General features: G+C 39.8%; 1 protein-coding gene across 6 annotated transcripts in view; it reads right to left on the bottom strand.

The window, feature by feature from the left end:
* Positions 1-829: 829 nt before the first annotated feature.
* FERMT2 (fermitin family member 2) overlaps positions 830-12029 on the bottom strand; it is an 88928-nt gene continuing 77728 nt past the window's right edge. For 2 of the 6 annotated variants that reach the window (XM_029952726.1, XM_029952728.1), the window contains 7 exons: positions 8306-8412; positions 7971-8192; positions 5955-5978; positions 5405-5425; positions 4667-4791; positions 3902-4043; positions 830-2110 (listed from right to left, as the gene is read on the bottom strand). In XM_029952726.1, the coding sequence (XP_029808586.1) occupies positions 1937-2110; positions 3902-4043; positions 4667-4791; positions 5405-5425; positions 5955-5978; positions 7971-8192; positions 8306-8412 (815 nt within the window). In that variant the 3' untranslated portion in view covers positions 830-1936. The remainder of the gene's footprint in view (positions 2111-3901; positions 4044-4666; positions 4792-5404; positions 5426-5954; positions 5979-7970; positions 8193-8305; positions 8413-12029) is intronic. The other 4 variants (XM_029952727.1, XM_029952730.1, XM_029952729.1 and 1 more) reach the window with 2 other exon arrangements.

The following is a 12029-nucleotide window of genomic DNA, read 5'->3' as shown; positions in this document are numbered from 1 at the left end:
GGTGACAGATAGCCAGTGCTGTGCTGGGGCTGAATTAACGTCGAAATCGCCAGGATGGCAAGCGGGGCAAAACTGAGACAGAAAAACCAGCAATCAGGAGATCCCTTTGTCTAAATCTATTTCAGGGTTTTTACCAAGTGACTATACAAGTTGGTGACCTGTATTTAAGATGAGAAAAGGGAATACATTATTTAAATGTTTTAATGGGAAGGGGCCCTTCTATTTTGCAACAAGGATTGTTAGGACCTGCCTGGCCTTAGAGTACAAAGAAAAGCCATGGAAAAGGTGATACGAACTTTTGCTTCTAGAGGCCTTGGCATCGGGGCAGGCCCAGGACAAAGACCTGAATTCAGGTGTCCGTGATAGCAGTGACAAACGTTTGCCTGAGGGAAAAGTCAGCCAGACTGTCCTGATTAAATGCAAGAGATAAAGGCAAAAGTCCAGGAATGAAGTTTTGCATCTGAATGATGATATAATAGCAGTAGCCACAGGGAGCAAATTTACACATGTGAGTTGTGGTCTTTTAGACCAGGAGTCATTTTGCTGTTTAAAACAAATTCTGCCCAAGTCAACCATTTCTGTTCACCTGTCATATTTCTATTTATACTTCTAATATTTAAATATTATGCAGTTCATTTTTAAGTAGAACAAAAAATGACAGGGTGGAAAATCTATCCTAGAGAGTAAGTATCAACTATCTGGTGATACTCTGGAATACCAGCGTGTTGTTCTCATTAACATAAGGTGTAGGCAAAGTGCCCCCAAAAGGCAAGAGTTCATTTCTACAGTTAATGCTCTATAATCAGTAAAAACGCAAAGTACAAAAAGAAACATAAATAAAAGATTTTACTTTTATTTAAAATAAAATGCATTTATACAGTCTTTAAACCATGGATTATTGGACAATACTGGTAATCCACCCCTCCCGGCCCCCTCTTGGGTTACGTGAGCTAGGAATTGTGACTGTAGCACCACTGCGGACTGTAACAGCGCAACAGAGAAGAACTTGGCCAGTCCAGGCATTAGAGTTAAGGACATTGTGGCAAATCATGACTATAATGAAGTCATTCTTAATTTAGCAGATATGAAAACTGCACATTAATTATATTTTAAAGGCATTTAATTAATGCAAAGATGCTACATCTAAGACATCTGCTAGTTGTGAGTAGTTTTTTAAAAAACTGTACAATTTATAAAATTTGTGTTTGTACATTAGTTACACAAAATGCATACTTCATAGACCTTTACTTCATATTGTAATGCAAAAGTTGCATTATTTTAGGCAGACAGTGAATGTGCTGGTGAATACTAAAAGTGTTGTAATACAACAGGGTGTGAAAGTAAAAACACAAGACAATATACATACATGCTTATTCAAGGACAAAAACAAACCAAGCATAAGGGACCGACAGCATTTTCCTTCAAGGTCAAACAATGACATTACTGAATATCAGACATCTCCCACAGGCCTGATTTATTTGGGGATGGGAGTGAGGGATGGGGAATCAATGGCTACCAGAAAGTAGGTATTTTTAATACACATGATCAAATTAAACATACATTAAAACACATGCATTAAACATGATAAATAGACTTCATATAGTTTAAGCCCTGGATAGCTTTAAAGTAGATGGCTTGAGTTTCTTAGTTTGGCTACCTTAAATCAGTCATGTTTTGTTCCTGACTTGCCCACTACTTCCGTTTCCAATTCCTGGCCCTACGGAATGTGTGCCACATTCAAGTCCACATACTGTATCATGATAGCGGATTAATAGTCGTGCTTGTTAGTGCACATGTTAACTGGTCTGGTAAGGCAAAAAAGTTTTCATGATAAAATGATAAATTTCAAGCTTACTTTATTAAGCAGCATATAACAAACAGCTTTCAAAGTTAAATATTGTTATGGCCATGGAGTTTCATTACACAGTATTTCTATTCACACCCAGCCACTGGTAAGTTTGTAGAACATCTCTTCATCTAAACTCTCGTTTTGGTCTTTCGCACGTGTTGAGAGAAATATGTAGCCACCAATGAATTCATGAACCACTTTGCAATCTACTTCAGTACATATGAAGGACAGTCGTACTTCATCTGCAAACTCAACCGTGACCTGGAACAAAGACAAGGAACGGTCAGTCCCAGTAGATGTCCATGATGTTAGGCACAAGTGACGCTGCTGGGCTATTTCATGTCTGCCCTATCACAGGCTGTTTGTTGGCCCTCATTTTTTTTTTTATCCTAAACTAATAATGCCTTCAGTTACAAAAGAATACAAGTTGACTAGCCCCTCCCCCACTCCTTTTTATTTTTCTGAAAAGGAAGACTGAATGCAAAGGGGTTGGGTCATGATGTTCCCAAATGGTCTCTGGTGATTCAATTAGTGAGAATGTCTCTCTTCAAGGCCTGGGAGAAACCCACTTTCTGCATTTAATTTAATATTTGCTTCAGATATTTAACTTTTAGGTATCGTGTTTGAATACAGTAGCAACTTATCCATGGGGAATATATTTCAGGACCCTCAGTGGATACCTGAAACCATGGTTAGTACTGAACCCTATATATACTATGCTTTTCTTTCCTTTACAGATTAGTTTAATTTATGAAATAGATACTATAAGAGATTAACAATAACTAATAGAATTACAACAATATGCTATACCCAAGTTACGTGAATATGGTCTCTCTCTCTCTGAACAGGGTGTACTGTACCCTACCCACCCCTGTGATAATGAGAATGACAAAACGCCTCTGTGGCGAGATGAAGTATAGGACATAGGTGCTGTGACACAGTGTTAGGTACTACAGTACATCAGGAGGAGGCTGGGCCATCTGCTTCTGGATCAGGGGTACCCACAGAAAAGTGAGGGATGCTACTGTATTTCAGAAATATGAAGATTCTGTGCAGTAATAGGAAGTGATACAACAAACCTAATGATCCTAAAACACACAGCTTATCAGTAAAAGATTGTTTAAACGACAGTTATGTACTTCAAGGCTGGGGGCGTGCTGCCGTAACAGTAGCTGTGCCAGGTTTTAGCGCCCCTGAGGATCTGAGTTTGAATCCTGATTCTGTGACTGAAGTGTGTGGTCACACCAATCATCACCCTCAGACCTCTAAATTTGAGTGTCCTCATCTGTAAAGTAGGGACAAGCCCACCGCCCCACACAAAGCTGTGGTGAGATTTAGAAACAGGGCACAGTACAGACACATCTAGCGTGACTGGCACAGACGAGGCATTCAATAAACAGCAGCTGCTACTAGGAGGGAAAGGGATTTAGCATTACAGGAAAACAACCTTCTAAGCAGATTATAGTCTTAGAATTCTAATAACTGGGCTAGTTATGAAAGACAAGTTTAAGTGGGAAATAAATAACCAACCATGTTTTATACTTTAAGAGATAATGGTACAAATGATCTATAGAATTTATAGTCATTTCAATTCTTAATTTTTAGCAGAAGGGCTATATTAAAAAAAATTTTTTTAATTTTATTCATTTTTAAGAGAGAGGAGCAGAGAGAACAGAATCCGAAGCAGGCTCCAGGCTCTGAGCTGTTAGCACAGAGCCCAATGTGGGGCTCAAACCCACGAACTGCGAGATCATGACCCAGCTGAAATTGACACTTAACCGACTGAGCCACCCAGGTGCCCCAGAAGGGCTATATATTAATCCAAGTAACATTGTTAGCTTACCATTTATTTATATTGAGAGAGAGGGAGTGCGCACATGTGCATGAGCAGGGGAGGGGAAGGGAGGGAGAGACTGAATCCCAAGCAGGCTGCGTGCTAACAGTGCAGAGCCCAGTGCAGGGCTCCATCTCACAAACCATGAGATCATGACCTGGGCCAAAACTGAGAGTCAGACGCTTTAAGAATCATCCAGGTGCCTGCCTCTAGCTTACCATTTTTATTTCCCAGTTTACATTCCACTGTTTCATGTTACTGAAACGCCATGTTTTAATTGCGTCTCCTGTGCTGGCATCCATCCTAATCAGTCTGTTATATGCAATTCCAATAAGTTCTTCTTTTTTCCCTCCTTGGAACCTATAGTATTAAATATAATAAATATTTAAAAACATGTTGGGGGTTGAAGGACATGTTGCTCAGTTTTATTTTGTTTTTTAATAGATGGTGCAGGTGAGAGAGGGGCAGAGAGAGAGAGAAGTGGAAATCACCCAATGCTAGACTCGAACTCACCAATGGTGAGATCATGACCTGAGTCAAAGTCAGATGCTTAAATGACTAAGCCTGTTTTTAAGATGTACTCTTTAACTCTCAAAAAAGTGATAGTCTTATTTATATAAAGTAAAAATAGAAATGTAATCATTTTGAATTTTTTTTGGGGGGGGGGGAGAGAAAATCTTAATTAAGCAGGCTTCAGGCTCACCATGGAGCCCAATCCTGGGCTCGATCCTGTAATCCTGGGATCGTGACCTGAGCTGAAATTAAGAGCTGGACACTCAACTGACTGCGCCACCCACCCAGATACCCCAATCACTCTGAATTTTTAATGTAAAAATTACAGTAGAAAATATATTTTAATATTCTTTACATTTTACTGTAAAACTGCTAAATGGATCTCTGTATTTTAAATGTTTAACTGAAATAGATTAAGCAAAAAGGTACAGATTAAGATTTATACATAGGTGTTTAGCAGAACCACTGACCTTGCAATAAAGTGTGTGATGCCAAATTCTGGTAACGACTGCCATGCTTGAATAAATCTCATCTTGGCTTCAATCAGACTCATCTGAGCTACGTTCTGATGGGCCTCCAAGATTCTCGCTGTTATCTAAACATGATTAGACATCACCTTTACCATCAGACAATATTCTCTCATGGCAGGATCAAAACCAAAAATAAAAAACTGCACTATGTGCCCCACCCCACAGAGAGTTGGAATTAGTTAAATAATCACTCTTCAAAATAAACTTTGTTGTATTTCCTTTTAATTTCAGTTTCCATATATCCAGAAACAAGAAGTACTATATTTAGGAGTAATAACTACCACTCTCGAGACATATTCCAAGGACACACACATATATTGCTGTTTTTATAAAAGCACATGTTCTAATCCTGTACATGAGTTTTAAATCTAGCACCAAGACACAGTATCAGAATGAGTACCTGGAATATAAATTCCTAGCGGACTATTTATTAGCACCTTTAAAGTACTGGAAACTACCATAAAGATTTTTTAAATTCTAAAGGTACCATTAGAAAAGTTAACTTTTAATTATACTCACTTTGAGATGACTACTCCCACAAAGAGTGGAAGGAAATTAATCCATGGTGGGTGGGGCGGGGGAACTATAGCTAGGGCTTTAAATATTTTATGTATTTACTTTTTTCCCTTTTCTTTTTTCTTTCTTTTCTTTTTTTTTTTTTAAATATGGAGGACTTACCAAATCTCTTATATAGCCTGGCTGTAGATGGCAATGCGAGGAAAGAAAAAGGAAGCAGAAAGAAAAAAAAAGGCAATCAGAAAAAATGGCAATGAAGCAAAGAAAAAGTTGCGGTAACCTGCAAACCAAAATTCCAGCCAAACACCATGCAAAAAAATTACTTCAGGTGGAAACCAAGCAAAGTAAATGCAAGCATGAAAATGAAAACGAGAAAGCAGCGATTACTTTTCACTTAGAATACTGAGAAACACTTCCATATTATTTTAGATTGTTAAGTGTTACTAAAATTATGGGTAGAAATTTGTAGGGAAAAATAAAAAAGAGCAAATACCCTTTCCTTGCTCACGTACCAGTTCTTACTGGTTAGGGTAGAGCTAATGATTTTAGTAGCAAATCAAAATTAATATTCAAAAACCTTCAATGTTTTCAGATTGAATCATCATATGTATGACCCATGCACCACTTTTCAGAAATAAGTTGAAGGCATAAAATAAGTGCAGTGACCATACTGTTTGTTTATTTACACAAGAAAAGCAACCGCCTCAATTACCATCTGTTTTTTGCAGCTTTTTTCCTGGAAGGGAAAATGAAGAGATGCTGTACACTACACTAGGAATGGTGGCCATACACATAGTAGGCTGTTTCAGTTTGTATTAACAGGGATAAAACACACAACAACTTTTTTTTTTAATGTAAAAACACATTTTTGGAGTCACAGTCCTATAAGGACATATAAAGCAAGTTTAAATAATACACAGTTTGGGGGATTTAAAGTAGATTAAATATATAACAGATCTCTATATTGATGGGCCCAAAGGAAAACCTTGTGCATATGCCCTGACAGGAATGAAGGGCCACATGGCCCAGACCTTACTCTCCTGGCCTCCTGAACACCGCTGTGCTGTGTAACAATTACTGAGCCCTGTGTCCAACAGCTAGTAGAGCATGTGACACACAACAAGCAGCTGAACTTCTGCCCGTCGGCACTTACTTACTAGGTGTCAGGGCAAAACATGGTCTCTACCTTCTGGAAACAACCTGTAAAGTTAGTTAGGGAAAGGAGGATTACAAAAGAATGTGTGTTTGCTAAAATGCCAAGGAAGACAAGGCTGGAAGAATCCTTAACCACGGACCACACAACTGCCACCCCACCAGTTGAAGACAATCAAATACTCCCTGTTTTCGTCCTCTGGAGAATTTTCACTTGACAATCTATAGCTGAGAAATCGGTTGGAAAACTATCATTTGAAAGGCTTCTGAGGAAACGGTTCAGGACCCATCTCTGAAAGCTAAACCAACATTTGGCAATCTTCACAGTTCCACTTTAAGATCTTTTTTTCCTGACCCTTATAGTGAAATAAGCTTCCTAAGATTTGAAACTGCTCCTTGCCTTTGAAGGCAAATGAATCCACCTTCAGAAACAAGAATTTTTTTTTTTACAAGTAAATTTTAAGAATAAAAAGTGAAATTAGTACTTGATTCACTTTCCCTTTTTAACTTACACTCTACATTCCACAAATCTCCCCGGGGCCGCATTTCCTCCATTCCTCACTACTCCCACATTGAAGGACTGTGGGATAAACAATTTCCATGTAGCTTACACAACCTCTGAAACTTAAAGACAAAGACTTGGTAATTAAAACTTATGGACGTTTCTAGCTAAGTGACTACCAAATGCTTAAGATACACATTGTATTTAAAGTTAAGAATTAATAAGTGTTCTGGGTATTTCACTGGGCCCTTTCAGTAATGTTTTAAAATAATTCTTTAACAGAGATAAAAATGAAACTAGATAGAACTGAAATATTTATTTTAAAGGTCTTCCTCACCCCCCACCTCAGACTGAAGCCTTTGCCTTTTATGGCCTGATGTTTGGTGTAGAGAATACTGGGGGCTATCCCAAGTGAAATTCCCCTGCAAAGAACCTTTTATGTCGTACTGAAGAATCATTTTCCTAAATAGCAATCCTTTTATGGTATTAATTACCAGGGAGAGAATTCTAAACCAAGTGAAGAAAAGCAGTGAATTTCAATCAAAATTTACCAAACTCTGTCACACATCACGCAAATCTTGGTTTAGGTTTTTGACTGTTAAGAAAAGACAGTGTTAAAATGTAGACTATCTCTACCCTTGCAAAGTTTATCTCCAAAGCTGGCAAAGTCAGTGAGAAGATTGCTCTAGACTTCGTCGGGAAATGCTGACTGTGCTGTATGCTACACGTATGTAAGGAATGAAACTACGTGAATTAAGGACTCAAAGCATCCACACCATTTCAGTTCCCTGAAAGAACAACCCTGTTAACAGAGTGGTTTCCTTAGGGTGAGGGTGTGTAGAATATATATGCTTCCAACTATTTTGCCTTATGGTCTGTCCTATTAAAATGATAAACATTTTTTTTAAATGATCAAACTGAAGGCTTTCTGCATCCTATTTTACATTCTAGCCACTGGATGAGAAATTAAGACCATTATCAAGGCTACAAAGTGTTAAAAGGGGAAACTATATTTAAAGTACACGTACAAAATCATACTAGAAGAGAAGAGAGGAAGTCAAATGAATCAAATACCTGCTTGTTCTTGTACTTTTTTAGATAGCGAGGGGACACCAAACACTCAGGATTTATGTCAGTTGTGATCTGCTCTGGTATTAACTGAGGATCTGGGTTTAAATGCTGCATCTTCAGAAAGGAAAGAATATTTTGCACTTCTAAGTTGTAAGAACTGTCTGCCATGGTCTTGCCTTTGGAGGCTAATCTGCAGGCTGCCATCCAGTGTGCATACTGTTTTTCCTGTTGAAAAGAAATACTCAAATATGAAATGTATCACATGATGGGTCCTCTGAGTATAAACGCTCTAGGGAATCAAAGAAAATTGAAGTTCATGCTTTTATTGGAAAACTTACATTGTCACAACGAAGCCAGATTTCATTCATGCCCTCTGCAACTGGAATCAGGAGTTTAATGTTAAATTTTTGGCCTGAAATGTTTACATCTGGGGTAACTTCACATCCTGTGATAAAAAAATTATTAAAACGGTCAAATTCACCTTAAGAAATCCCAAGTCAATACAGGCATCTCTCATTTTATGGTATCTTAACATGCCGAATTTTGTTGTTTTGGAATCTTTAAATTGGGAAGCAAATTTTTATTGTCCAATAATTGTTTGAAGTGGAGCAAAAGAGTCAAATCTAGTATAGAAAAGCGGTATAATGCAGTTTGCAGTCCTCACAAAACTTCACTGAAGAGAAGGAAAGGGTCCTGTTAAAAGGATATTATCAAAAAACACCATCCCACAAGTCTGATATTGTGCTGTTTGAATATCATTCAGCTCCTTAAATATTACGGTATTTGGGATTTTTAAGTTGCTAAATGTATACGAATAATGTTTTAGTAAGAATAAGTGACTTTTTTAAAAGTACACCTCTCGGGGCGCCTGGGTGGCTCAGTCGGTTAAGCGGCCGGCTTCGGCTCAGGTCATGATCTCACAGTTCGTGGGTTTGAGCCCCCCGTCGGGCTCTGTGCTGACAGCTCAGAGCTCCAGCCTTCTTCAGATTCTGTGTCTCTCTCTCTCTCTGACCCTCCCCTGCTCGCGCTGTCTCTCTCTGTCTCTCAAAAATAAATAAAAGACATTAAAAAAAATAAATAAAAGTACACCTCTCTGCCCAAAGTGGGGCTTGAACTCATGACTCTGAGATCAAGAGTCGCCTGCTCTACTGGCCAAGCGCCCCAAGAATAATTATGAGGCCTTTTCTGTTAAGCATTAACTAGCAGCTTTACAGGACAGCACACACGTGGACTGAACACTCAGGCGGCGGGATAACGGCCGGCATGAACAAGTGGTAGCCAGTGTAGCACGGTGGAGAGGCACCCTGCGATCGGACCTTGTTCCACACTCCTCTGTCAATTACTGCTGATTTGCTGAATATCTCTAAGCCCAAATGCCCCAGCCTTACAACTCTACCTCACAGGAATGCTGTAAGCACAGATAAGATATAGACATGTCAGAGCTTTCCATGCAGTATTCCAGTTGTCACCCTTGATGTGTCTTAATACCATCAAGCAGGCTCCTGGACTGTTAGCAGGGCCTGTGGTCGCTTTGCTCTGGTACGGGAGCAACTTCTCTCTGCACAGAGTATAAGGAACAGGGTAATAAAGCTCTCTATATCCACCGCAGAGAAAGAACAAATGTAAAGTTAAAGCACTGTACTGAAAGAAACAGAACACTGTACTTTTTTTTTTAATGTTTATGTATTCTGATACAGTGTGGACACCACATGCACATGGTGGTGGAGGGGCAGAGAATCCCAGGCACCCAACCGCAGAGCCCCACTGGGGCTCGACCCCATGAACTGTGAGATCATGACCTGAGCCGAAATCAAGAGTTGGACACTAAACTGACCCACCCAGATGCCCCAAGACACAGAACATTTTAGATAAATAGGAGGTCCTCCGCTCCTCTCCAGAAGCCCCTTTTATGAATTTAGTGGACTTTCTCCCCCATGCTTTCTTTTAAAAAATATTAGCTACCGCATTTAATTAACTCTTTCTGTTACAAGTATTACAAACTATCATGAAGTTGTATGGTAATGGATTTAATCTGCAAAGTTAACACAAAGAGGAGATGTGTGAAGATATGAGATCTTTTGCTGATTTCATTAATCATTCAAGCCGACTTAAAGTAGGCAATCCCAAAATAATGTCTCTTTTAAAAGTAAAATACAAAAAAAACCTAAAAAGCTCGGAGAGGTCAAGTGAGTGGTGACTCAGGTGCAGTGTAGACACAGAGGCACCTTATAGGCCACATCTCCCTCCACGTCACCTCAGCCACCTACAACCATGGCGATGTGCCACACCTCACTGTAGCCCAATTACTGCTCCTCTGACCTGTTAAATGTAAACAGCCCATTCGAACCACAATCGTTAAACTGAGTCCTGCAACCCTTCCACCTTCTCCCCAACATGTGTTCACTTCTTCCTTTTCCTGAGTCCAGCCTGGACGCCATCTACCAGCTATCACAGCCAGCTCCCTAGAGTCACTGTGTTTCCATTAATTAATACACACTAACCAAAACCTTAAACCCTGGCTCCATTCACCACCTACTTTTGCTTGCCGATAACAGGCTGGTGAGCACTCTGAGGGGAGGAAAGAACACACCCCACAAAACCAAGCAGACAGGTTTTACTAGAAATTCATGGATTCCCAACCTCTACCTGGCCCTCAACATTTGTAGTCCTGTTTTCAGACACTCTTACCAGTGTTTATTTCAAATCTTCTCAGGCCTCCGATGCCACTCACTCTCAGGGGGCAACTTCAAATCTTGTTTCCAAAAAGACCATGAGAAGTGGTCACACAGCTTCCTTGCCACCACAGCCAATAAGACTTCCTGTCTTCCCTTCCGGTGGGATGCATCTCTCCTATCCAAGTGGGATGCATTTTCTGCCATCCCAGGAACTCTGCTCCACCACAGAGACCCTCTTCCTCTCCCAGACATAGTTCTTTTCCTATTTCTAGTGTGATGCTTCCATCAGCATTTCACTTCCTTGAGTCTCTCCAATCTTGAAACAATGCCTTTCTCCTCCACTTTGTACCCCTCTCTGCTGTTACTGCCCTCTTTCCTCTTTCCTTGTCACAGTTAAGGTTCGTCAACAAGCTATCTTTGTTTCCTATTTACTTCTTGATGACTGTACTTTGGCTTCCATACTCAAAAGGCAACTGAAATCTGCTCCAATCTGTTCTGCATCAAGGCCACTAACCACCTCCAATGTGGCTAAATGCTATGGAGGCTTAACAATCTTTACCTCACTTTTTGGTAGCATTTAATGCTAATGATTACTCTGTCCTTTTTAAAACAATTTTTATCTTTGTTCCTACCATACCTCATTTCCATGGTCTTTGTAAGCATTTTCTTGTTTCGCTTCCTCTAAACTGCCCTACCTCAAACACAGATGTTCTGCAGGGTTCTGTTCTTAGCCTTTTCATATTACAGGCAGCCATTCTAACGGCTGCCATTTATCATTAATGCTATAAAACTGCTATCATCAATATCTGAAGTGTGGATCTCCCGTGATTCAGTGGCCTACAAGTTATCTTCAACAGATATCCCACAGGCACCTCAATTTAAAATAACCCCAAATTAAACTCATTGTCCTCCTGGAACTCAGCTCCTCTATATTCTCACCTCTATCCATCCAACTTGTACGAGCCAGAAACCAGTCCCTCCCCAACAGCCTGTCCCAAGTCAACCACCCAGGATGCTTGGTGACTGGCTTCCTCAGGAGCTTCTGAATTTCACCCTTTTCTCCATCCATACTGATCACCTTAGTCTGGATCACTGTCATTGCTCCGAAGTTACTCCCCTCTGCTGTAGCCAATATAAAGGACGGATCCTGTTATTTTCATGTTAATGCTCTTTCAGTGGCACTTCATTGCTGCCAGTTTAAAAAACAATCTCTTTAACATTTTTATCCTCTAAAACATGCCCATTTCTTCAGCTGTTGTTCCTCATCTGTGTAGGAATCATATTCAACAGACACTAGGAAGCATTCATTCTCCCCCTTGAACTCTACATTCCAGCAGCATAAACCCCCTGTGGTTGCTGATGCTTATTCTCCAGGCATTTCTGCACA

Source organism: Suricata suricatta, chromosome 9 (assembly GCF_006229205.1).
Source record: "Suricata suricatta isolate VVHF042 chromosome 9, meerkat_22Aug2017_6uvM2_HiC, whole genome shotgun sequence".
In the NCBI taxonomy this organism is placed as follows: Eukaryota; Metazoa; Chordata; class Mammalia; order Carnivora; family Herpestidae; genus Suricata; species Suricata suricatta.
The sequence above is the reverse complement of the archived record's forward strand: the minus strand, read 5'-3'. Positions and strand labels throughout refer to the sequence as shown.